This window comes from Pan paniscus, chromosome 5, assembly GCF_029289425.2.
Source record: "Pan paniscus chromosome 5, NHGRI_mPanPan1-v2.0_pri, whole genome shotgun sequence".
Taxonomy (NCBI): Eukaryota; Metazoa; Chordata; class Mammalia; order Primates; family Hominidae; genus Pan; species Pan paniscus.
The window spans coordinates 49,938,206-49,964,384 of record NC_073254.2 but is presented as its reverse complement, the minus strand read 5'-3'; the positions used below and the strand labels follow the sequence as shown (position 1 = coordinate 49,964,384).

Below are 26,179 nucleotides of genomic sequence, written 5' to 3'. Positions count from 1 at the left end.
GGGCCAGGCACCCACATCCCCAATAAAGCCGCGTCCTTGGCCAAGCGGAGCGGTGGTTCCTCAGCGCGTGCGGAGAACGAGGCGGCAGGAGGCGTCCGAGGCGCGGGCTGGAAGCCTCAACCCCCGTCCCACTCCCGCCCAGGCCCCGGGCGCTCCCGCGTCCCCTACCCGCGCCCGTCGCGGGTCCTACCGAAACTCGGCGTCCGCACAGCGTCGAGACGCCCCCCGCGGGGGCCCGGGGAGCCGGGGCGAAAGGGAGGGTCCCGGAGGTCGGGGAAGAGGGAGAAAGGGAGAAGAAATTCGAGAAACTAGCTACGCGGGGAGAACCAGACAAACCGGGTCCCGGCAGGGCGGGCGCAGCCGCCAGGGCGGAGCCGGGTCTGGGGCCCCGGGAGTGGGGGGCAGGCCCGCGAGCTGGAGGGTACGCTCCGCCTTGGCGGCTCGGGACTAGGGTGGAGGGGCCGGGAGCCCCGGGGCCCGTGCGCTCCGACTCTGCCGGGCTCCTCGTGACGCGGCACCCACGGCCCCCGGCACCGACGGGAGCCCTGCCCCCGAGGCGAGGGCTCCGCCCTCGGCCCCGCCCCAGGCCGGAGCCCCAAATTCCGGCGGGTGCCCGGGAGCGGGGCGAGGCCCGGAGCGCAGGGGGAGGAAGGCAGCTCCGCACGGGCGGGCGAGGAGCGGGGCGCCCGGGCGGGCGAGGAGCGGGGCGCCCGGGCGCGCGCCAGCCGGGGTGGCCGGGTCGCGAGGCCGCGGGGTAGGCGGCCCGAGCGCGGCTGGACGGCCCCGCCCCTCCCGGCCAGCACCGCCCCCTGCGCGCCCCGCCCCCTCCTTCCCGCAGCCCCCACCCCCGCCCCGGCTCCTCAACACAAACTTTCCGTCCCGCTCGCTCCCTCCTCCGCGCTCGGCGCCTCCCGCTCCAGCCCGGCTCATTCCGCACATTCCGGCCAGCCCCCTCCCCACGACCCCCCTTCCCCGGCCCCCCTCGCGGCTCCCTCGGGCCCGGCGGAGCGGCCCGGCCGGAGCGCCCCCGCGAGCTCGGACCAGGTAAGCCGGGCGGACGCCGGGAGGAGGCCCCGCTCGGGAGAGGTGGTTTGGTTGGTCGGCTGGGCTGGCTGGGGGGGCGACACTCGAGGGGGACTGGGTCCCCGAGCTATTGTCCAGCCGGAGCTGGAGCCCCGGATCGGGGTGCCGGGAAGTTTAGAGGGAAGGGGGAAAATCTCTCCGGGAAGCCCCGCCCCCCGCCCTCCCCACCCCCCCGCGACGGGGACGAGTTGGTCCGGGAAGGTGGGGAAGCCGGGGAGACCGTGTCCCCCGTGCCGTCGCTTGTCCCGCCGTCCGTCCTTGGGGGGTCGGGGCGGGGATCCGGGGGCCGCACAGTGTGGAGGGCCTGCCTGCCACCCTGGAGCTCATATCCGGGGCGCCCAGTCCCGGGCCCCGCCGCCCTTTGGACTCCCGGCCCGCGCGCTCCCGGAGCCCGCCCGGCCTCAGCTCCACGCAGGCCTCGGGCCCGGCCTCCCAGCGCCCAGGCCGGTTTCTGCGCGCGGTGCCGCGGCTGCGCTGGGTTGTGGAGGGTGTCTGGGACCAAAGCCGCGCGCCCCGGCCGTGTGTCCCCTGAGAGGCAGGGAGGGGCTCACGTTCCCTTCAGTTCTGCCGCCTGCGTCGGGGTGCTGATTCAGAGTTCCAGCCCTGAGCGCTGTGAGCTTGGCTCGGAGGGGTCTGGATTTGGGGCCTTTTCTTCCCCACACTTTCTCAGGGCCCTTGTTTAGACTTGACAAGGTTTGAGGGTGGCTGGTCTCCCGCTTCCTACCCCGGTCCCCACCATTGTCTGTCATGCCCTTTATTCCTGCTAGGGGAGGGAGGGCTGGGGGCGCTGGTCTGGATCTGTTTTCCAGCCCAGCTGGGCCCTGGGGCAGTGTCATTGAGACCCAGCTCTGTCAACTTTCCTGGTGAGGGGCCCTGATCCAGGGCTGAGAGATTCTTTCAGTGCGAGGGGGAAGGAGGCCTTGGGGCGGACTTCTCAGGGGCTGTCTTCTTCTGTGTCTTCCCTCTTTCCAGGTAGGGGCAGAACCAGGTCAGGCCTGGACTTGTTGTCCGGAAGAACAGGGCATAGGGGTAGGGGCTGGACACAACTCAGAGGGGCTGGTGCCCATAGCGGCTCTGCGTATCTAGTCTCTTGTGGCCTGGTTCTCTGTACACATGTTCCACCCCAGTGCTGGGGCCACCTGGGGCAAGGAGGGGAGGCTTTCCTCAAAAGTTGGAGATTTGGGGGAATTATGTCCTCTCCCTTCTAGACTCCTGTAGCCCCCCTCCCGCCAAGACCCCTCTCGTAGGGGCACTCCCTAAAGGATGTGGTTCTGTGGTCTTCTGGGTCCCTGCTCACCCAGTGGGCAGAGTGCACAGATCTTCCAGGACAAGGCTGTCCAGTAAGGGTAACTTCAGGGGCCCTGGATGCCCCCTCCTCAGGGAGAGGGTAGGAGCCAGTATGAGTCCCAAGCTCTTGGGCCTTCCCCTACCCCCCTAGGGAGGGAACGTCATTAATGCTAATGAGCGCATCTGGGCTGGGGAATGGCTTGTTAGAATGGTCAGTGGTTGCCAGGACAGAGCAGCGCATTAAGTGTACAGGAGCATCACATGGGTCCCGAGCCCTGCTCCCATCCTCACCCTAAGGTTTGTAGACCCTGGCACTTTCTGCCAACTGAAGGAATGTTAAAACCGGGAGGATTTGATATTCTCAACAATATCAAAGGAGAAGATATCTCAACAGAGGTGGTCAAGAAATAGGGATCTGGTCCCCTCCAGACCTTTAACCAGTTGCGCCATCTTGGCAGGCCCCTTTGGGCCTCAGTTTCCCTGCTTGGAATGAATGACTTCTCAAGTCCCTTTTCTCTGAGCTCCTCCCAGAGTCTGTCTCCCAGTTTGCCTTCCTTCTCCCATGATGGAACCTGAACTTGGTGGGGTCTGGAGAGGCGGGTGGGTGATCCAGTGGCCCAAAGAAGAAGGCAAGGACAAACCAAGGGGTGACTGAGGAGTAGCTCAGCCAGATGAACAGGGCTGAAAAGGTGGCAGGGAGCAGGTGTCAAGGGACGGGGGGCTTGGTGGATCTTGCCTCTGAAGTGGTCATGGGTTCTGTTAGGGCTGGATGGCACAAAGGGTGCTCAGAGGCCGCTTGGGTGGCTCTACCCTCTGCCCCACTCCCAGACACCTGTGGGGGTCCCAGGGCTCAGTGTGGAAATCGCTGGTCCTGCCCTCCTCCTCCTCCCCGCCCAGGATGGGGAGAGGAGCCCAGGGGTCTAAACGCTGCAGCTTTCTGTGAAGGGGCTAGGAGGTCGCAGCCTCTTCTTCCCACATGGGGGCTGCAGAAGCTGTGGGGTCCCAGGGGTGGCCCTGAGGATCTGCCTCTGGGTAGAGCTGGGGAGGTCAGCAGGTCACACTCGGCACTGTCCCTGGGGCCTTGCCCTGCCTTCCCTCCCCTCCCCTCCTGGTGTTGTGCCAGCCCTGGGCTGTCTGCAGAAGGGGCCACTTCCCTCCAGGGAGAACCCTGCCAGGGAAAGGGCTCTGCCTGTCTTCCCCGACCCACAGGAGGTTGAGGTTAGGGCCAGAGAGGTTCATCCCCCTGCACATCCCTAAAGCCTCAGCCCTTGGGGTTTCCTAGAGTGCCGATTGTTTCCTGTGCTCCCTGCCAGGCCTGAAAGGGCAGGAAGTGTTAGAGGGAAATGAGAATGCAACTGTGTGTGACGCTGGATGTGTGTGAGAGAAGCCATGAGTGGGACATTCTATGTGGGTGAGACTTGTCTTCTGTGGGGCTGGATGTGTGTGGAAGAGAACCTTGGTCAGAGCAACTTGTGCGGGGCTGGGTGTATGCAGGAGAGAAACTGTGGCTTTGTGACATTCGTGTGTGTGACAGATATACACGTCCATAAGAGAAACTGGGTGACTCTTCGTGTGTCCAGGTGTGCCGCCACCTCTGTACCTGAGAACCTGCATGGGGGATGTTCTGTGTGTGCCAGGGCATCACCCAGGATGTGCCGATGAAGGAAGCTGGCTGCCTAACCATCTGTGTGTGCCTGGAGATGACACTGGGTGTGGCTCTGATGCTCAAGTGACCTGCGTGTGAAGGACACCACACTCGCATGATGCTGTGTGTATGTGAGCGCGCGGGCGCGTGTGCGTGAGAAGCCGGATGAGTGGCGATCTGTGTGATGTGTTACGCTGTGGTGTGACCACTTGTGACCTGCATGTTGTGACGCAGCATGTGAGATGGCCTCAGGTTTGTCTGTGTGTGACTTACATGTGACACTACGTGCGAGTAAAACAACATGACCAGCTCTGTGTCAGTATGATGTGTGTACCAGCAAGGTGGGCCCCATCCGACATGTGCCAAACATGAATATGGTATGCGGTGTGTGGGTGACACTGAGCACCAGAAAGCGACACCGTATGTGAGAGAAACCGTGGGGCGTGACTGATGCTGGCGCTGTGGGTGGGTGGTCACTATCTGAGCGTGTTTGGGACTCTCGGGTAGTGTGGGTGACACCCCCAGGGCTGTGCCAGGCAGGGCGTGTAGGAGGCTCTGTGGGATGCGTTTGGGGGCCTGTGGTCCCTGACATGTGTGGCATCTATGTGGAAGACAATGAGAAAGACACTGATAAAAACAAAGAAGGAATGTAATTAATGCCTCTCAATTGTACACTTAGAAATGGCTAAAATGGTAAACTTGATGTTATGTATATTTTATCACAATAAAGACGTTTTTAAAAACCCCGCAGGAGAGAGATGCGGGTAACAATGAATGAGCAGGACAGTGGCTGTGACGCAACTGTGTATGCGAGCGAGAGGAAGGGCGCAGAGGAAACCTATTTGCTCTTAGATGACACCGTGACTCTCATGAGGGCACTGACTGAGTGGCTGGTGGGAGCGCAGTGGGCGACCCAGAGTACCAGGAGTCTGGCATGGTAACTGAGAACTGAGAAACCCAGTGACCCCCTATAGCCTGTCTCTCACTGGATACCTGAGATTCCCACCCTGGGACCAGGACAAGATGAGGAGATAAGTCAGTCCCAGGGAGGGGGTGAAGGGAGGTCTGGAAACTGGGCCCTTCTCTCTGCAGGGGACTTGAGGGCTGAGTCTCCACCCTCCTACCCCCTATACTGCTTCAGGGAGCAGGAGCGTGACAACAGATGAGATGAGCTTTGCAGAAGGAGGCCTGGGGGGACTATCCCAACCCCCTCTGCTCCCTGAGAAAGCCCCTTTCCCAAGTAGTGTGGGGAGGAGGGGCAGAGAATCTCCAGTCCCAAATTGGAAGCACATTAATAAGCAGGGCGGGGGGTGGGGAGAGAGTGGAGGGGCCCCCACCTCCCTCCTAGTGGGCTCTGCAAATTGCTTCCTCATGTAAAAATTGAGACCCTGTTCCAGGAAGGAGGGAAGCCCTCCCCAGCCTGGCAGGGTGTGGCTGCTTGGCAGGGTCCCTCCAGGGTCCTTGGGCTGGAGGTGGGGGAGACAGATACATCCCTACTTGCTCTGCTGCCCCAGAGCATGGCTACTTCTAGGGTGGGAGCTTCTGGCAGCTGGAGAACAGCTGGCCCGCTGTGGGGCGGGTAGGGGAGGAGGGAGGAAAAGGCAGAGGGGGTGGGAGGCTCCCTTAGCCCTCCTCAGCTGCCCTCCCCATCCTCGACCCCCCGGCTGGTCAGCCCAGCTCAGGTTTGAGGGCAGAGATTTGGGAGGAAACTGCTGATTTCACTGATCTTGCCACATTTTGAGTGATGTTCTCACTCCAAGTGAGAATGCTTTGGGGGCTGGGGTCCCTGCAGGGGTGGACTGCTGGCTGATAGACCCAGGAAGGTCACAGCTCAGCTCGTCCTCCCAGCAGGGCTGGTGCAGGGGAAGGGGTAAGACAGGAGGTGCCCACTCACCCAGACTGGCTTTTTCTCTGCCTCCTACCAAGGCAGTGGCTCTGGGGCCCCTAAAGGGAGCTACAGGGCTGGGTGGTCTGGAGGCTGCAGGGTCTGTGGGGGTGGGGGACCAGGGCCTCTGCAGCGGCCCCAGCTCCAGCCTGATCCCTGGAGCTGTCCAGCCAGTTCTTCCAGCAGGTCTTGCCCCAGGGTGGGGGTGGGCAGCAAGGTGCCCCTTATCTTCCCCAGGGCCCCAAAGCCTGCTCACCCAGCCTCCTAGCCCCCATCCCTGCCTCCACCCAGAGGCCTTCTGAGCCTGAAAGGCTGAGGGCCCTGGGAGAGGGGAAGCGGGTGTGGCTGGTCAGGATGAGGGTGAAGGCAGACTGAGTCCCCTGGGGGTCTGCAGCCTGCTGGCGGGTTTGCAGGACAGGTACAACAGGACTCCTCTGCAGAGGCAGATGGGAGGGGTTCTGAGAGGAGGTGGAGGGTAGGAGCCCCTGAGATGGGAGTGGGGGTGTCCTGGATGGTGGCCAGCCCCAGCCCCTGGCAGTGGCCTCCCTTGTCACTCCCTCCCTCTGTTTTGCCTTGACCTCTGGGTCTCTGTCCTTGTCCCTGTCTTTTTCTTTCTCCCCATCCCCTCCTGGTCTGCCCCTCCCTCGATACCTATCATATCTGAGTTTCTGGTCTACCCCTCTCTGCTGTGTGTCTCTTTCTAGGTCTTTGTTGGTTGCCTTGTCTGTGCCCCTCCCCTGCCCTCCTTCTCCCCTTCTCCCTTCACCCCCCACCGGCTCTGTCTGTCAGTCTGTGGGTCTGAGGGTCCAGCACTCCCCCGCCCTGCCTCCACATCTCTCCTGGGGTCTCTCCCTTCACTCTACGGGGCTCTGGTCTGTCCCCCGCTGGGTTGGGCTTTCTGTCTGTCACTCACTGGGACTCTCCTGTCTCTGGTCTGTTTTCTCTCTGGGTTCACCTCAGCTTCTCTTTGCCCCAGACTCTCCCCCAGCCTGTCTCCCCTGCCCCTCCTGTCTGTCTCAGGCCCCACCCCGGCCTTGGTCTCCCTCCCCTTGACCCTCACTTGGGTCTCCTCTCTCTCCTACCCCTCTTCATGGCACAGCGCAGCGAGGCAGAGTTTCTAGATACCTGGGCATCGTCAGCCAGCAGCCCAGGGCTTGCCCTCTCGCCCGCAGTCAGCTTTCTCTAGATGTCCCACCCCTCCACCAAGCCAGAGTGCCACATTTGCCCCAGCCCAGCCCGCACCTGTCCAGGGAGCCATAGCCTCCTCTCTCAGCCCGGCCTGGGTCCCAGCAGTTAGAGGATCTAGGGAGAAGAAGGCGGGCACATGCTGGTCTCTAGGAGAACAGAGCAGCCAGTGCTCACGCCTCCTGCAAACTCCCTTCCACTGAGACCCCGGTCCAGCCCCCAGACGGGGGCAGCTGCCTGCCCACGACTGCCCATGTGTGTGCCTCAGCTTGGGGGTGCACATTCTAACGTGGTTGTCCTCCCGAGCACTCGCACAGCCCCTCTGCACAGTGTGCTCCTGTGCATGGCTGTTTGTGGGGAGTGCCACTTGCCCCTGTGTTGGTGCCTCTGCCCCTAGGAGCGTTCCTAGAAAGTGAGTCTCGCATGCGTCTAGGAGCCAGCCGAAGGGAGGGACGGTGGTCCTATTCTCTCCTTGACACGTCCTTTGGGCCATCCCCCCTCCCCTCCCCCTCACCAGCTGCCAGCGGTCCCAGCCAGGGGCCGCCTGCCCCGCCCCCCCAGTCTGTCCCAGCTCCCAAGCCTGCTGCTGTGTTCGCCATATTTGGCCACAGTGCTCCCGCGGGGGGCGGGGCGGGGCTGACATCACCCTAAGAAGGGGGGGCCACAGCCTGCTTGAGGGGAGGCGGGCAGGGACTTGGGGGAGGCAGGAAAGTTGCTTTAAAAGTCTGGGGCTGCCTGGGCCGCTGCTGCTCGAGGGAGGCCTCGGGAAAGGGGTTAAGAGGAGTCTTAGCTCATTGTAGCCCCTCTTCTCCCTCCCCTCTAACAGCTCTGTGGCAGTGTCAGACTGATACCTGTGGACAGGCCCTGCATCCCAACTATTTCAACAGGGGAGTCCCTAGGTGCCCCCACCCAGCTAGCACACCCCTGTCCCCTTAATTTTGTTTTTCTTTTTGTTTTTTTAATTTAAATTTAATTTTTAAAAATAGAGACAAGGTTTTCACTATGTTGCCCAGGCTGGTCTTGAACTCCTGGCCTCAAGTGAGCTTCCCAGAGTGCTGGGATTATAGTCGTGAGCCACCCCCCCCCCCACATTTCCTTATTTATTTATTTATATTTATTTTGTTTACCCCTCACATTTCTATTCCAAGAATTCCCCTCTGGTTGAGGAGTAGGGCCTGGGGCTCTGGATCCAGTTTCCTGGGGTGAGGGACAGGCTGGGAATGAGGGCATCTGGCCCCTCTGACAGGTCAGGGGCACAGCTCCTTCTGGCCGCCCACTGGCCATGGGAGAGAGAGATTCCTGGTGGCTCTGGAGGCATCACAGAAAGGGCTGTACGGCAGTGCGGGGGTCTTGAAGTTGCTCCAGCTGCTTGGGTTGAGGGGGACCTCCTGGGCAGACTTAGGGCAGTTGCTATGACAGCTGAACCTCCTTTCTCTCTCAGGTGGTGGGGTCTCTCAGCACCCTCCCTGTAACCTTCCTGGTTATAAAACCGAAGCCAGCTTACCTGGGTTCAGAACCCAGCCCTAGTACTTACTTGTTGTGTGCCCTAAGGCAAGTTGCTTAACTTCTCTGTTTCTTGGATTCCTCATCTATAAACTAGGAATAATAATAGTATCTGCCCCATAGGGTTATTGTGAGGATTAAATGAGTCAATGTGTGAAATCCCAGAACAGTGCCTGGCATACGACAGGTACTGTTAGTAGTAGTAATATTAAGTCTAGACTCAGTAGTTTAGAATAATTACAATAACTAGTTGAATAGCTGAATAACTAACTGAATAATTGTTTAGAATAACCAAGGGCCGGGTGCAGTGGCTCACGCCTGTAATCCCAGCACTTTGGGAGGCCGAGGCTGGCGGATCATAAGGTCAGAAGTTTGAGACCAGCCTGGCCAACATGGTGAAACCCCGTCTTTACTAAAAATACAAAAAATTATCTGGGCATGGTGGCATGCGCCTGTAATCCCAGCTACAGGTGCGTGCCACCATGCTGAGGGGGGAGGCTGCATGGGAGTCTGAGGCAGGAGAATCGCTTGAACCCAGGGGGTGGAGGTTGCGGTGAGCAGAGATCGCGCCATTGCACTCCAGCCTGGGCGACAGAGCAAGACTCCGTCTAAAAAATAAAAAACAAATAAAAAATTTAAAAAAGAAAAAAAATAACCGAATAACTGGCTGACATTCAGACCTCCCAGGCCCTCCCCACCTCATTCTACTAGTGATCCCCTCAAGCCTCCCTAAGCAAACAGGTGGCTCTGCAGAGAGAGTCCACCCCGACTCAAGCAGCAGGACCTGGAATTCATCTTCCTCTCCCTGGCTTCTGACGGTGTCCCCTACATCTCCACCCCTCCCCTTTCCCTGCTGCCCAGAGCTAAGTCCCAGGATCCAGCCATCATGGGCTCTTAGGTTTCCAGGACCCTGAATACATTGGACATGTGGGTTCTGGGGCTGAAGGGGATTTGGGGTGAGTCTTGGGGTTGTGAGTGATAGGGGGCCTGGTGGGATGTGGTCCAAATTAATAGCCTGGCAGGTTCAGGGCACTCACAGTTTACAGAGCCCTGGCCCACATGGAGGATGGGCCAGGGCGGGGGCGGGTGTGTGGGTGGTTTACGGGCTGCTGTGGGGCCTGGAGGTGCGGGAACAGGAAGTGGGATAGAGGAGCGGGTGAGGTTGAGCCAGGCTGTTGGCCAAGCACCTTCTCAGCTGCTCCTTCGCCAGTTCCCTTTTTGTAATTCCTGGGGCAGTTCCTGCCCTACATTAGGCCCCTTGGCAGAGTTCTGGTTAGTTATCGATTTGGGGAAGATAAAATGATGCCCTTCTGGGTCAGGGACTCTCCTTGTCCCCTGAGGGGTCCTTAGCAGGGTTGCACTGATGCTGGGGCGAGAGTGAGGGGTGGAGGTCCCTGATTGGGGATCTGGACACTGGGGAGGAGGAGCTGACAGGGAGAGCTGAGGAAACACAGCCCTGCTCCTCTGCTCCTCCTCTCTGTGCTCCTCAGCATGCCTTTGGCAGCTGCGTGACCTTGTGAGCCTCAGTTTTCGTCTCTGGATAATGGGCTTTATTCCCTACCTTCCCTGCTTTAGTGTTTTTTGTTATTGTTGTTTGTTTGTTTGTTTTTGTGTGTTTTGTTTTGTTTTGTTTTGAGACAAGGTCTGCTCTGTCACCCAGGCTGGAGTGCAGTGGTGCTATCTCCACTCACTGCAACCTCTGCCTCTGGAGTTCAAGTGATCTTCGTGCCTCAGCCTCCTGAGTAGCTAGGATTGCAGGAGTGTGCTGCCATGCCTTGCTATTTTTTTTTTTTTTTTTTTTTTTGAGGAGTCTTGCTCTATTGCCTAGGCTGGAGTGCAGTGACGTGATCTCGGCTCACTACAACCTCTGCCTCCTGGGTTGAAGCGATTCTCCTGCTTCAGCCTCCTGAGTAGCTGGGATTACAAGTGCGTGCCACCATGCCCGGCTAATTTTTGTATTTTTAGTAGAGATGGGGTTTCACCATGTTGGTCAGTCTGGTCTCGAACACCTGACCTCATGATCCAACCACCTCGGCCTCCCAAAGTGATGGGATTATAGGCATGTGCCACTGCATCCAGACCTGATATATTTTTAGTAGAGATGGGTTTTCACCATCTTGGTCAGGTTGGTCTTGAGCTCCTGACCTTAAATGATCCACCCACCTCGGCCTCCCAAAGTGCTGGGATTACAGGCATGAGCCACCGCGCCGGCCTAGTTTTGTGAGGTTTGAATGAATATGAAAATGCCTTTTCCCTACAAAAGTGCTGTGTTGGTATGAGGCATTGTTGTTACTGATTACCTATTTCTTGAGTATTATGAGCTGGGCATGTGGTTGGTACTTTGTCATGAGCTCATTTACATTTTAACCCTCACAACCTCAAGGAGGTCTCCTCAAGGAGACCCTTTTCTCTTTTTACAGGACTGAGGCCTAGAGAGGTGAAGTAGCGCGTGCATCCCAGGTCACACAGCTCTGAACAAGCTGTGGTTGTTCCTCTGGTTACCTCCGTTCCACCTGGAGCACCTGCTCCTAGGGTGGGCTTGGGGCTGGGGGCGGAGCTCCAGAGCCAGCGGCTGTGGGATAGGAGATTGCTGTGGTCGAGGAGGACCCTGGTCCCAGTTCCTCTCTGTCTGTCCCCCAGGCTCAGCCGCCCAGCGGGCTCAGGCCCAGAGCCCAGAGCAACCAGCACAATAGCGTCCAACAGCTGGAACGCCAGCAGCAGCCCCGGGGAGGCCCGGGAGGATGGGCCCGAGGGCCTGGACAAGGGGCTGGACAACGATGCGGAGGGCGTGTGGAGCCCGGACATCGAGCAGAGCTTCCAGGAGGCCCTGGCCATCTACCCGCCCTGCGGCCGGCGGAAGATCATCCTGTCAGACGAGGGCAAGATGTACGGTGCGTGCGGGGGGGCGCGGGCGGGACTGCGGCCCTTCCCCCTGCTCTCTGCCCTCTCACCCAACCGGTTTGGTGACGTCGGAGGCCGCCAGCCGCTGGCCGGGCGAGTCTGGGCGCGCAAGCCTGTGTGTCTGGATCCTCCTCCGCGCTCCTCCTCATAAACAAGCCGGGCTCGCCCCCTAACCAGGGCGCAGCCCACACCTTGGCACCCCCGCCCGCTCCTCCTCTCCTCCCCGCTACCGGCCTGGAGGTTTCGAGGTGACTCAGTGGGCCCAAGAAAGTGGGTCAGCCCAGTCTGCGCTGGTCGAGGCCCGGAACGGGGTCCCTTCCCGGAGGAGGATGTGGAAAGGAGGCCCGGTGATACTCGCCCGGTGACTCCCACAGCCCGTACAGTTCTCTCCATTGCGGGCTGTGGGAGGTCGCACGGGGACAAAGGCCTGCGTTGGGGCTGTGGGGACGCGTTCCCTCCTCAGTCCCCTTCCCCACTCCTTGTGTTTGCTGGCCCTCCTCTTTGCCATCTTGCCCATTTCCAGAAGGGAGTGTCCCCTCTTGTCCAGCCCTGAGAGGGCTCTCCGAGAGCTGCATTTTTGGGATAACTCGACCCTTCTAGGCCTGGTTCCTGGCCAGCTCCCCTATTCCTCCCAGCAGCCCGTGGCTGAGCGAGGCAGGCCCAGCCCTTCCCAGGGCGCGCCTGTGGGAAGGGATCAGGTCCGCTCCCTGTCCCTTGGCCACGCCCCCTTGGCCACGCCCACCCAGCCCCAGAGCCCCACCTTGGGGGCAGGCAGATGGTGCAGGGTGCCTTCCACAGGGTGGGTGCTGTCTGCCCCCACTGCTGCCTCCCAGGCTGGGGAGCCCCACAGGGTATTTTTAGACAGGGTGGAGAGAGTGGGGTGGAGAGGGGCTGGCGGGAAGGGAGGAGCAATGGGGCTGGTTCAGTCATCGGAATGGAATTTGGAGAATTTGGCCATTCTGGGGAGGCCTTGGGTTGGAGGGCAGAGAGCCTGGATTTGGGGGTAGAGGTGTCCACCTTGACCATGCTGACTTGGGCTCAGCCGTGTGGCCCAGGCATCCCCCTTTCAGGCCCAAGTCCCTGGACACTGGCAGCTTTTGGGCCCTCAGAGGGTCTGTGGTGCAGAACAGACCCCGCACCCCAAGGCTCACAAGGCTCTCACAGGGTGGAGAGACACTGGGAACTGGTGACATGGGGGTGACAGGCACAAGGACATGGCGACATGCTCAGTGACACATCTTGACACAGGCCGCCAGTGTAGGAGGCACATTGGAGGCGGTCAGTGCTGCCTTCCTGTCCTTCCTGGTCTTTCACCAGAGAAGGGAAGGGACTTGACCAGGGTAAAGACAGAGCAAGGGCAGGACATCCACCTGGGGCAGGCTCATTCACACGCCCCCACAAATCCATGCACTAAGAGTACTGGAGCTGGTGACACAGGCAGGAAGCACTGCTGGGGGCTGGGAGGATGGGCGTGCCTGGCCAGGACAGGCCCTACTCAGCTACTGTCCTGCTGACCTGTACCACAGCCACCCGGTCTGTCTGCAGGGAAGCCTGTCAGGGTGCCTAGTGCTGCTCGGCCCTCCTTCCTCCTACCCTGCAGCCCCTCATGCACCCCTCCCCTGAAGAGCAGCCCCTCTAGGTCCTGGAGGTGGTAGGATGCAGCTGTGACTCCCCAGCCACCTTTGCATGCCCTGCATGTGCAGCTTGGGGTGAAGAGAGTGAGGAACAGAAGAGCAGTGTTTTGGGGAGGGTCCTGGAGTGGCTTCCCGGTGGGGTGGGGGCCTCCAGCCTGTGGCTCCACCCTTTGCCCACTCCTCATTTTCTTTCTCACCCCAATCTAGGCCGAAATGAGTTGATTGCACGCTATATTAAACTGAGGACGGGGAAGACTCGGACGAGAAAACAGGTAGAGAGACGGTTTATGCTGGGCCCGCCACCCACACACTCTGTCTCAGCTGCCCCGGTCAACCCCTTGCCCCTACCCTGCCCACCTCCTCGAGGCTGCCCCTGACCTGGACTGCCACCCTCCTTGCCTCATCACACTCCCCTTACCCCCTCGATTTTACACCCTCCCACCCCCAAGCAGCTCCATTCACCCTTCCCACTTCTCTTGGAGAGATGGCCCCACTGTCCTCTCTGACCACCTACTACCCTGCCCAGGGCCTGTGGTTCAGGGACCACAGATAAGCCCACGGGGCTGCTGTGGCTGCTACATGGTCCCTGCCCTGAGTGGCTCACTCACCAGCCAGGGAGCCAGATGGTCAGATGGATGGGTATAGAGCAAGGTGGCGGGGCTGAGAGAGGGTGGGTGCAGGGCACCCTGGGACAAGCAGCCAACCCAGACAAGGCTAGGGGAGTGGGGAGAGAGAGCTGGGAAGGCTCCCTGGAGGAGGTGACACTCGGGATATATTTTTAAGAAGGAATGGGAGTTCGCCAGGCAGAGAAAAGGGAGAAGACCCTTCCTTCCAGGCTGAGGAAGTTGGATATACAACTAATAATCATGGTAAACCCATACAGAGCTTCCTTTAAGTTAATTTATTTCATCCTCTCAGTAACCTTACTAGATAGGTACAGTAATTGTCTTTTTTACTATGAGGAAACTGATGCATAGGGAAGTTAAGTAACTTCTTCAAGCCCCCCAGGCAGGAAAGAGCTGTGCCTGTGGGCAGCCTGATGTGGTGGAGGGAGGGTGGGGACTGCTGGGGTAGGGGACACTCAGCAGGAGACATGGGGGACAGGTTCCCCAAGGGGCAGCAGTGGGCTACAGGAGGGTATGGAGCAGGGAGTGACAGGTGTCAGCTGTTGAGGAAGGCCCTCAAGCAGCCGGGACAATGGATTAGAGAGGGCTGGCTGGAGACAGGGAGGCTGGCCATTGCGGGCATAAGCAGAGGCCTAGATCAACAGTGCCAGGGCCTGGGATGAGGGTAGTGGTGGTGGGAGTGGAGAAAAATGATGATGTAAGAGACAGTTAGTGGCTTCTGGTCCAGGGAAGGTGGCAGTGTAGTGACAGAAACCTGAAGGGGAGTGGATGGGAGTGATGGCCCCACTGCCTGGGAGAGAGGCCAGGCTGGAGGCGGGACCTGGAGGAATGAAGGCCAGTGCTACCCTCACACTCCCAGCCTCCTGTCCTGGTGGGATTTGGACCCAAAGATCCCCATGGTGCATATGTCAAGTCTGGCCTGTTCCACCTCTTTCTCAAAGGAAGGTTCTGAGCCTCCCTACCCAGTGTAGGGGTGGCAACGATCCCTCATTCATTCAAGCATTTATGAACCACCCTCCCTAAGTCTAGCTCATGCAGCACCAAATTTATTCACTTAGCTAATGATTGACCTACTGCTGTGTTCTAGGCACCAGGGATACCACATGGAGGCGTGCGCCAGGGCCCTGTCCCCTGGAGCCCTTGGGTTCAAATACTGGTTCTACCTGGGAGTGGGCAGTAGTTGGCCTCCCAGCCTTGCATCCTCAGCCATTGAATTAGTTAACATGTGAAGACTCTTAGAACAGCGTAAGCGCTGCAGAAGAATTTGCTGCTGCTGTTATTATTATTCCAGACATTATTATAAACAGAAAGCCGTTCTGAGCTCAGAAGCGAACTCTCAGCGGGTCCTTCTCTACCCAGAAGAGGTGTTCATAGGAACCTGTTAGTCAGAGTGGGAACGGGCCAAGGGTCACTAGGTCACTGTTTTTTTGTTGGTTTTTTTTAAGTTTTATAATTAATATAAAAATGGGGTCTCGCGATGTTGGCCATGTTGTTCTTGAACTTTTGGCCTCAAGCAGTCCTCCCGCCTCAGCCTCCCAAAGTACTAGGATTATGGGCACGAGCCACCACATCCAGCCAAGCTGGGTCACTTTGAACTGAGGCCAGGGTGGATTGCAGACGTGGGGCACATCCCAGCCCCTGAATTCAGGGTCCACCATCACACCTGCTCCTGCCTAGCATCCTGAGAGGGCTGCCCAGAAAAGAGCTTTTACAAACCAGCTGTTGACAAGCTCAGAATTTTAGAAACCACTGTCTTCATTATAAGGGCATAAGGTACAAGGATGAAACTCCCCCTGTCTTTACTCTTTCTTAGAACTCTGGGTTTTTACATCCCAGTGAAAGGGGATCTGTCCTCTGGTTGTGAGGACAAGGCATGTCTTTATGTGTTAAAAAGAGTAACCACTGACAAGGTTTTTTTTGATCCTTTTAAAATTTACTTTCGACCTGTAATCCCAGGACTTTGGGAGGCTGAGGCAGGTGGATCACTTGGGTTAGGAGTTTGAGACCAGCCTGGTCAACATGGTGAAACCCCGTCTCTACTAAAAAATACAAAAATTAGCTGGGTGTGGTGGTGTGCACCTGGAATCTCAGCTATTCGGGAGGCTAAGACAGGAGAATCGCTTGAACCCAGGAGGCAGAGGTTGCAGTGAGCCGAGATCACGCCACTGCACTCTAGCCTGGGTGACAGAGCGAGACTCCATCTCAAAAAAAGAAAAAATTACTTTTGGCAAAGAAATGCAGTTTTAGGTTTTTACAGATACATACATGCAGCAATTCGTAGTAAGCACAATGCCTCCATATGGACAAAAGAGCTAAATATTAAGTTAGAATGAAGCTCTGTGTGACTTTCAGCTGTTACAGAGTCAACCATTTGGAGGCAGTCTTCTGAGCTAAGGGTCCAAGTGAGTCCTGGTAACGGAGCTTGGTGGTGAGTGGAGTCAGAGTGGGCTCTGGAGTCAGACCGCCTGGGTTTGAATCCTGGCTGTAGCACTCAGCCGTGTGACAGCTTAACCTTTCCAGGCTTTAGTTTCGTTATCTGTAAGTCAGGGATATTAGTACCTATGTTTTTGTGTTGCTGTAAAGATCAAGGGGTCGGTATGTATAAATGCAGAGGACGATAGTATCTGCGCTCAGTAAACGCCAGTTACTGTCACAGCATGAAGTGGTCAGTAATTTTGCTGGACAGGAGTCTGATTCCTGGGCTCAGTGAGGCAGTGTGAGGAGCACCCACCCAGGTCCTAACCAGGTGGTATCACATACATACTCACTGTCAGGCTGTGATTAAAGAGAAAAATGAGCTTTCTTTGTGGGAGTAAAAACAACTCACAAAGAAAGCCAATTGCCAATGCTGAAAGCGTGAAGCGGCGTCAAGGATCTGTGTGTTTCCTGGGGAAAACAGTGACATTTGGGTTCTCTGTGCCTCTGGGTCAGATCTTTCACAAGGTCAAGGGTCTGTGGTGTCAGCTGGGCACACAGCCCAGGGCACACACATCCAGACAGTGATTAGCTCAAGTTTGCCTGCGGAGGCTGCGAGGAGGAGATGGCTAGAGAAGAATTGCAATTAAGAGCACCCACTGAGTACATATATACACACTAGCATATATTAGCCCAAGCAGAAAGAAGGTATATTGGGGGAAAAAGTTATGGGAGCAAAGCAGGAGGGCCAGGCCTCATTTCATAGGCTGGGGCTGTGGTTGGGGTTGACAGGAGGACTCAGGTGGTGGTACCCGGGAGATCCCTAGTAGAGGATGTGGCCTTGGTGTATAAGCTAGTGGCCAACAGGAGCACCATGGCCGTTGCTAGCACCTGTGGTGCCAATAAGAAAAAGGTTGTCTCCTCTGAGGACACCAGTGAGGAAAAGTCACCCTTTTTGCGGGGAGGACAGGGTTAGGCACAGCCTTGTACAAGGACACATAGCTTGGGCAGCAGAACTTGGGCTGGATTTCAGCCCTCACTGGTGCCCTTTGGGCCAGTGAACAACCTGTGCAGCTGTACATGGTGGCCCTGGAAGCCACTGTGGCTCTTGATCATGATAAGACCAAGAAGAGAACAGAATTGGCAGTGTCAAGAGGTGTCTGAACCGGGCACAATGGCACATGCCTATAGTCATAGCTACTCGGGAGGCTGTGGTGGGAGGATCGCTTGAGCCCAGGAGTTTGAGATCAGCCCAGGCAACATAAACCCTGTTTCAAAAAGAAAAAAGGTCCCCCCATTTACATGTAGTTCCCTAGAGATGAGAGGTCTGGGATGCTCCTTGCCCGCGGCCACCCCATGGCTGTGCCTCCTCACTGTCTGTGTTTTCCTCTCTGGCGGGGCGCGGGGCGGCCCCTAGGTGTCCAGCCACATACAGGTTCTAGCTCGGAAGAAGGTGCGGGAGTACCAGGTTGGCATCAAGGTATGTTGGGTGCCTGGCGGGGGCCTTCAGCCCTCCTGGGCCCCTCACCCACGGCACTATCTCTGCATAGCTCAGGCCTTTCCTTGGCCAGCTCTCCAGCCCCACTGTGCCTCTTTTCTGGCTGAAGCTCTGTTTCTGCCTCTCCTTCTGCTCTTTCTGTTCTTTTTCTCTTTCTTTCTCTCTCTACAGGTCTCTAGCCACTTGCAAGTTCTAGCCAGGCGGAAATCTCGGGAGATTCAGTCTAAGCTGAAGGTACGGGGCCCCTGCCACCTGGCCTGGCCTGCCCAGCACCCTCCTGGGTGCAGGCCTGTCGCTGCTCTGTGGCTCCAGCCTGGGACAGGCAAGGGGCTGAGAAGCTGTGAGGGGGTCCAGAAAGAAACACAAGTGGCAGCAGGAAGCCCAAGGGCCCTGTCAGTGAGGGAGAGGGAGACCATCTGGGGGCCACTAAGGCCCACCCCTCCTCTTCTCTGTTTTTCTTTTTCTCCTTCTTCCTGACTGCTGCTTACTAACTGCATGGGGACTTCCGTGGGCAGGGAGGAGGCCCCGGGGCTACTGGCCGGCAGGGCTATTGAGGTGGGCATGGCAGTTCCTTGCAGAGCTGGCTGTCCTGCAGCTGCGGATCTCAGAGTCTGGGGTTCATGACTGAGGCCCTTCTGAGGGCCTCACGCTGGCCGTGTGCTCTTCTCCCTGCCCACAGCGGTGCAGCGGAGGGGGCCTCTTACCCCTAGGCCCCCATGCCCAGAGCCTAGTTCCAGAACATATGGACAGACCCAGAGGGCACCAGCTTGTTTTCCCTCACTCTGCCCTTTCCAGGGCTTGCCCCAGCTGGCAGGCACTCCCTCTGTGGGGACGGGGAGGGTCTGCTGAGCTTCCTTGGGCTCCTCGGAAGCTAAAACCCATGGGCACTGGGTGGAGGTAGGCGCAAAGACGTCCCTCAGCCCACAGCCCTGGTGCTGCACATGTCCTCTAATCCATCTTCCTTCTCTCCCTCACAGGCCATGAACCTGGTAAGTAGCACAGCCCTCCCCAGTGGGAGTGGGGGAAAGGGTCTTAACACCTAATACAGGATTTTCAAATGACAGATTATGAAACCAACTTAATAGGTGTGCAAGCCTCATTTTAAAAAAGTGAAATGGCTGGGCGTGGTGGCTCAGGCCTGTAATCCCAGCACTTTGGGAGGCAGAGGTGGGTGGATCACAAGGTCAGGGGATCGAGACCAGCCTGACCAACATGGTGAAACTCCGTCTCTACTAAAAATACAAAAATTAGCCAGGCATGGTGACGAATGCCTGTAATCCCAGCTACTCCAGAGGCTGAGGCAAGAAAATTGCTTGAACTCAGGAGGCGGAGCTTGCAGTGAGCCGAGATCATGCCGCTGCACTCTAGCCTGGGTGACAGAGCGAGACTCCGTCTCAAAAAAAAAAAAAAAGAAAATAGGAGAGTACATGACATACAGTAAGAAGAAATATCTTGACATATATTGGCCTTTGGAATAAAATAATTTCTTACTGTGGTTGTGGTCAGCGGTGATGGGCACTTGGGGGACTGAGACCAGGAAGGTGCAGAGACTCTCCCAAGATCACACAGCAGAGCTGGGGCTGGAATCCAGGCCTGGATCTTCAGGAACACCTGCCATCCTAGTGCTTTGGACTCTGCTGGGGTCATGGGAGGGGTGCTAAAGCAAGCCTGGCCTCATCCAGTGTGGCCCTGGCTTCATGCAGCCTCCTCTCCCCAGGACCAGGTCTCCAAGGACAAAGCCCTTCAGAGCATGGCGTCCATGTCCTCTGCCCAGATCGTCTCTGCCAGTGTCCTGCAGAACAAGTTCAGCCCACCTTCCCCTCTGCCCCAGGCCGTCTTCTCCACTTCCTCGCGGGTACATGGGTCCCAGGAGGTGGGTGGTGTGGGGGTGTGCTGTAAAGGATGAGCTTTAGTGGGGTTCATGGATGCTGAGGGGCCCCCTGGGCCTTGTCTCATCCCTGCAGTTCTGGAGCAGCCCCCCTCTCCTGGGACAGCAGCCTGGACCCTCTCAGGAGTGAGTATTGTGGCTCATCATCCCACGCCCTCTTCCTCCTGGCAGCCGCACAGGGCTTCCCTCCCATTTGGGCTCCAGCAACAGCTGAGCAAAGTTTTAATTCAAAAATAGAGGGATGCAGGCTGGGTGGTGGCTCACACCTGTAATCAATCCTAGCACTTTGGGAGGCCGAGGTGGGAGGATTGCTTGAGGCCAGGAGTTCAGAATCAGCCTGGGTAACAGGGCAAGACTTGCTCTCTCAAAAAAAAAAAAAAAAAAAAAAAAAAAAAATTAGCTGGGTGTGGTGGTGCATGCCTGTAGTCCTAGCTACTTGGGAGGCCAAGGCAGGCTAGGATTGCTTGAGCTCAGGAGTTCCAGAGTTCCAGGCTGTAGTGAGACTTGATTGCACCATTGCAACTACAGCCTGAGCGACAGAGGGAGACCCTGTCCCTGAAAAAAGAAAAAAAAAGCTGGAGAGTGGCAACAGGACAGCTGATGCGCTGGCTGTTCACTATGCATTCTCTCATCAGCATGCATCCACTTGTCATCCATCTCTTTGTTTACTTTCCACTCAGTTTCTGAGGCAGTCTCTCAGTTAACAAGTCAGGTGGTCAAGTGTGCTGGTTCTTCAACTCTAAAACAACTTTCATCAAAAGACCCTCAGCTTAAGGAGCAGCTTTTCAGGGTAGGGGGTGGGGAAGGTTGAAATGAAATCCTACACTAAATGGGCAGATCAGCTGGGAGACGCAGCAGGATTTCACAAAAGCTAAAATGTGCAGAAAACAAAAAGCTTGCGAGTTAGCTTTTCAGCATGCGTTTCTGGGCCTCAGCAGAAAGGCTGGGTGGCTTGCTCCTGGGGTCTTGGAAGAGGGGCTGGGCCAGGTGGAAGGTAGGGAAGAGGGAACCCTCTCACCAGGCTGTGCTCCTGTCTGCAGCATCAAGCCCTTTGCACAGCCAGCCTACCCCATCCAGCCGCCCCTGCCGCCGACGCTCAGCAGTAAGTTCCCCACACAAGGTGCTCTCCCTTGGCACCTGCACCTCCACTCAGGAGAGCTGGGGTCCACCTGTGTGTGTTTGCTTTGGGAGGGAGGGGGTTGTGACATCTACAGGAGATTGGGACAGGCCAGGAATAGCCCCTTTACCTTGTACAATGTTGCTTCCAGATCTCTGGCACAAAACCATAGCCAAGCCGGGCGTGGTGGCTCATGCCTGTAATCCCAGCACTTTGGGAGGCTGAGGCAGGTGGATCACCTGAGGTCAGGAGTTCGAGACCAGCCTGAACAACATGGTGAAACCTCGTCTCTACTAAATACAAAAATTAGCTGGGCGTGGTGGCGCATGGCTATAGTCCCAGCTACTTGGGAGGCTGAGGCAGGAGAATCACTTAAACCCAGTGGGTGGAGGTTGCAGTGAGCCAAGATTGTGCCATTGCACTCCAGCCTGGGCAACAAGAGTGAAACTCCATCTCAGAAAAACAAAAAACCATAGCCAATACACAGCTACAAGCACACACCACCAAAACCTACATTTACACACATCTCTATGGGTAGAAAACTCCCCATAAGGAAATGCACTGAAATCTTAACAAGACTTTCTCTTTCTAGATGGTGGGATTCTGGGTAATTGTTCTTTCCCTTTTTTACTTCTCTATGTTTTCTGTTCAAACACACATTAATAGTCACACAAGGAAATGTTTTTGATATATACTACTAGGGCCACCACATATGGTTGTGCAGGTTGTACACTGTACAAGGACACATAGTAGGGGAGTCAAAATCCAACTCATGTTCCTTCCCAAAAGGGGCACCTTTGCAAGCTGGGGGCAGCTTTGTCAGTAAGCACCTGCATGCATCCATGCAGATGAAAATCTGTCTCGCCCTCCCAGGTTATGAGCCCCTGGCCCCGCTCCCCTCAGCTGCTGCCTCTGTGCCTGTGTGGCAGGACCGTACCATTGCCTCCTCCCGGCTGCGGCTCCTGGAGTATTCAGCCTTCATGGAGGTGCAGCGAGACCCTGACACGGTAATGTGTTTGGGGGTGAGGGTGAGGCTTTGCACAATTGTGGAGAGGCCGGCCGGGTGATCCAGGGCTGCAACTAAGGATCTGGGGGTTGGGGGTCTGGCCTGTTCAGGAAGCCCTAGGCAATTCTATACCTGTGCAGTGCTCCCTTCCCCGCCCCCGGGCCTGCAAGCCTGAGTACTCTCCTGACCCTGTCTGGGCCCTCCCCACAGTACAGCAAACACCTGTTTGTGCACATCGGCCAGACGAACCCCGCCTTCTCAGACCCACCCCTGGAGGCAGTAGATGTGCGCCAGATCTATGACAAATTCCCCGAGAAAAAGGGAGGATTGAAGGAGCTCTATGAGAAGGGGCCCCCTAATGCCTTCTTCCTTGTCAAGTTCTGGGTGAGTCCCCCTGGCCTTCTCTGCTCCAAGCCCCCTTCCCCACCCCAGAGGTGCAACATCCAGGCCCACTGCATTGACCTCTGACCCTGCTGCATCCTCATGGCTTGTGGGCAGAGTGCCAGAGATGGATCCTTGGGCAGGACTCTGATGTGGTGTGGCGGGAATACTTCTGGTCTCTGCCAGCACCTAACACCCCCCACCCCCATGCCCAGGCCGACCTCAACAGCACCATCCAGGAGGGCCCGGGAGCCTTCTATGGGGTCAGCTCTCAGTACAGCTCTGCTGATAGCATGACCATCAGCGTCTCCACCAAGGTGTGCTCCTTTGGCAAACAGGTGGTAGAGAAGGTGGAGGTGAGTGGGGGCTCTGGGTGGCTTGGTGGGGCTGGGAGCAGGCAGGCCGAGTGACGCCTTCTCCATATTCTCTGCAGACTGAGTATGCCAGGCTGGAGAACGGGCGCTTTGTGTACCGTATCCACCGCTCGCCCATGTGCGAGTACATGATCAACTTCATCCACAAGCTGAAGCACCTGCCCGAGAAGTACATGATGAACAGCGTGCTGGAGAACTTCACCATCCTGCAGGTATGGGGGCAGCAGGGGTCGTGGGGAGTCCCACAGGCCAGGGCCTCCAAGTTGGGTAGCCAGACACATCGCTTGGATGAGAGGCACAGATCCGGAAAGGAGAATGGTCTGTTCAGCCCCCTGCCCCGTGGCCCTTTTCTCCCTGACCTCCTGAATCTCTTACCTGCTCACCCCCCAGGTGGTCACGAGCCGGGACTCCCAGGAGACCCTGCTTGTCATTGCTTTTGTCTTCGAAGTCTCCACCAGTGAGCACGGGGCCCAGCACCATGTCTACAAGCTCGTCAAAGACTAGGGTGCCCTCTGCGCCTCCTTAAGGATGCAGGGTGAGCATCTCCTCTCCACACCTGCCTGGCACCCCTGGGGGGGTCCAGGATTGAGGATTCATCTACCTGCCAGGCCTCAGCAGGCCCAGGACCCAGGAGGCCTCCCCACCTACCCCAGCACACACACTCCCTGCCACTGTTCTGCGCTTTAATTGTGGGAGAAGAGAGGAGAGGAGGGCTCAGCGGTGGGGCAGCCTGTCCGGGGCGCTGACCCACCATCACCCTGCTCTGCCCAGCCTCACGTGACCTCAGAGAGGTGGGGATAGGGGACACCTTCAGCCTCCAGCATGTGTGGCCACTGTCCCCCCACCCACCCTTGGGGGAGCATGATGGGCAGGTGAGGGCAGGATGGAGACCAAGGGAGTCAGTGAGCAGAGGCCCTGGGAGTGTCCGGTCGGGGTTGGACTGAGGACAGAGGGGCCCACACTTCCTTGCCCCTTTGTGTCCCAGGCCTGGTGCCCAGACTCCTTGCATGGCTTATGTGGTCCTCAGACTCTGCACAGCGAGCACAGGTCTCTGGGTTTCAGATGAAGTGCCCAGGCTCCAGGAAGTTGAGGGACCCACAGGAGAGGTGGGCAGAGCTGGAGTTCTCATCCAGGGCTGCTTGTCCCCAGAGCCCAGGTTTATACTACCTCCCTGGGGCAGGGGCTGGCCGCAGGGTAGGGGAGAGGCTCTGCAGTGTGGAGTGGAGCCTCATCGAGGGGCGCTGGGTTAGGGGAGCACCTGTTTCAGACTGGGCATGAAGAAGGGAGCATAGCAGCTACTAGACCCCATTAGCACCTCATTAGCCCACAAGCCAGCCAGGGGCCCCAGGAAGATGGGGCACCCCCCAGCACCCTCCAGATTGAGAGCAAGGTAGAGGAAGGAGTCCCAGCCTCTGGGCAGACCAGAGGCCCAGAGGGAGAGAGTAGCAGAAGGCTTTTGATTTTTCTCTTGCCTGAGGCTTGAATCTGACAAACCCTTGGTGGGCACTTCTCCCTTAGGTTCTTCCCCACCTCAATCTACCTGCCTAGAGTAGCAGCTCCCAGACCGTTCTGGGACTGAAGGTTAACCCTTCACCTGCTGTCCCTTCTTAACACCCAGGCCCCCAGAGCCAGCTGGGCCTGTCCAGCAGCCACCTGTGGGTATTTATGAGTTTCATATGAAGTACTGTGCCCCTTCCCTTCCTCATCCCGACCCTGCCCGAGCTTCCTGAAGGTCCTCACTGTTTGCATATCGCTCAGGCCACCTCCAAACCCCACCTAGGTTTTATAATGTATATTATATATTTTTTTGTGTATTTTTAAAATCCAGCTGTGATGGGTTATATCATAAATGCAGCTTGGGGTTGGAGCAGGGGCCCTCAAGGCCCAGCTCCTGCTCAAAAAAAAAAAAAAAAAAAATTAAAGTTATTTGTTTGTGGGTCAGTCATGTAACCACTTGTGTGCCAGACCTTTGGATTGGAACAGCTTCAGGTGAGGGCTCCTCCTAGGTCCTGGTGTGTCATCACCTCCAACCCCTGCAATGCCATCATCTCTGGGGGGCCCCAAGGCCTACCCACACTCAACATTTCCCTCCTGCTTCCAGCTGAGCACTTGTGTGTGCTGGCCTGAGGTCACCTAAGGGAAGTGATTTGCTCAAGGTCGCACATTGACTGAGATGGAAGCTCCAGGGCCCCCTGATAAGCCAGCACAACACAGACCAAAGCCTAGGGGTTAGCAACTGACCCTAAGTGACTCACTCAAGGAGGGTAAGCGCTCTCCCCAGGTGACAACTGCTGACCTACCCATGTCTGCCTGGAAAGCCCTGCTGTCCTGAGCCACCTGTCCACAGTAGGGACAGACCACAGTCCTTAGGGGGCTGGGGCAGAGATAGTTCAAGACTTTCAGCGGCCGGGCACAGTGGCTCACACCTGTAATCCCAGCACTTTGAGAGGCTGAGGCGGGTGGATCACGAGGTCAGATCAAGACCATCCTGGCTAACATGGTGAAACCCCGTCTCTACTAAAAAAAAAAAAAATGCAAAAAATTAGGCAGGTGTGGTGGCACACGCCTGTAGTCCCAAATACTCAGGAGGCTAAGGCAGGAGAATAGCTTGAACCCGGGAGGTGGAGGTTGCAGTGAGCCGAGATTGCACCACTGCACTCCAGCCTGGGTGACAGAGCTAAACTCCGTCTCAAAAAAAAAAAAAAGCTTTAAGCAAACATTTTCCCAAAGAGGCTGTTCTAGCTTTTTCTCCTGCAGTTAAATATGGGTGAACTGATTGGACTCACTTGTCACAGGATGAAACTGTTATTTGCTATTTGCTCTAAGGGTGGCAGGCTAGAGATGAGACTCTAGAATAAAGGGTTAAACAGAATGGGGATGACCCAGTTAAATTTTAATTTCAGATAAACAGATGATTTAAGTATGTTCCATGCAATACTAAGGACATCCTGCATTTTTATTTGCTAAATCTGGCAACCCTCTAGAATCTAGTCTTCTAGGTCATTCTAGTCCAACCTTCAAGTTAACAGATCGGGAGAACTTGAGACGTTAAATGTACTTCTCACAGCCAGTCACTGCCAACATCAGGATTCCAACCTGGTCTGCCTGACTCCACGTTGTGTGCCTGGTATCCCACTAGGAGCCCCAAACTGTCACCTGTTGGATGGGTGGGAGGGTACCGAGCCCCAGTAGGTAGGAGGGGTCCAGGAGGCAGAAATTCCTGGAGGCTGCACTGGACACCGATTACATCTGTGGGCGATTAGCACACGAGCCTTCAGATAATTACTTTCGCTTTAAGCTGAAGTTTCCCTTTTCCTTCTGATTGCAAAGATCACAGGAGGTTTAGAAAATATAGAAAAGCCCAAAGAAAAGAAAAATAACCGCAACAAGTAGCCGGCTGGACCTGTCTTGAGAACCAAAATTCACTGCTCATCCTCATTAGGTTTTATACCTTTCTTAGCAAGAAAGTGCTGTTAACTTAAAAGCTAAAAAAGCAAAAGCTGCTCAGAGTGAAAACCCTGTGTTCTTCAGTTCAGGGACAGGGAAAGCTTGTTTTGAGAAATGCAGCATCTCCCCCGCCCCCCCACTCCCACACACACCACCGATGGACTCTTGCTGTTGCCCAGGCTAGAGTGCAGTGGTGCGATCTCAGCTCACTGCAACCTCCACCTACCAGGTTCAAACAGTTCTGCCTCGGCCTCCCAAGTAGCTGGGATCACAGGCGTGAGCCACCACACCCAGCCAAAATACA

At 56.9% G+C, this 26,179-nt stretch overlaps 1 protein-coding gene across 3 annotated transcripts; it reads left to right on the top strand.

The window, feature by feature from the left end:
- The first annotated feature begins 816 nt into the window (after positions 1–816).
- On the top strand, positions 817–24,378 carry TEAD3 (TEA domain transcription factor 3). Of its 3 annotated transcripts, XM_055114400.2 has the most exons (13): positions 817–1,044; positions 11,229–11,479; positions 13,331–13,395; positions 17,582–17,644; positions 18,640–18,651; positions 19,380–19,517; positions 19,627–19,676; positions 20,591–20,652; positions 21,541–21,674; positions 21,884–22,057; positions 22,270–22,410; positions 22,488–22,640; positions 22,819–24,378. In XM_055114400.2, the coding sequence occupies exons 2-13, from the start codon at positions 11,473–11,475 to the stop codon at positions 22,930–22,932; spliced, it is 1,113 nt and encodes a 370-aa protein (XP_054970375.2). In that variant the 5' UTR covers positions 817–1,044; positions 11,229–11,472; the 3' UTR covers positions 22,933–24,378. The 3 variants fall into 3 exon arrangements, with proteins under 3 accessions (XP_054970375.2, XP_063460924.1, XP_063460925.1); XM_063604854.1 differs by lacking the exons at positions 817–1,044; positions 11,229–11,479; positions 13,331–13,395; positions 17,582–17,644 and having other exon boundaries at positions 17,936–18,651; positions 22,488–24,378; XM_063604855.1 differs by lacking the exons at positions 817–1,044; positions 11,229–11,479; positions 13,331–13,395; positions 17,582–17,644; positions 18,640–18,651 and having other exon boundaries at positions 18,764–19,517; positions 21,889–22,057.
- Positions 24,379–26,179: the final 1,801 nt, after the last annotated feature.

Excerpts from the sequence above, each read along its gene's own strand:
- TEAD3 (XM_063604854.1), top strand. The coding sequence starts at position 18,604 with ATGTCCTCTAATCCATCTTCCTTCTCTCCCTCACAGGCCATGAACCTG. Across the intron at positions 18,652-19,379 it reads CCTCACAGGCCATGAACCTG|GACCAGGTCTCCAAGGACAA; the intron begins GTAAGTAGCACA and ends TCCTCTCCCCAG. Across the intron at positions 22,058-22,269 it reads TCTTCCTTGTCAAGTTCTGG|GCCGACCTCAACAGCACCAT; the intron begins GTGAGTCCCCCT and ends CCCCATGCCCAG.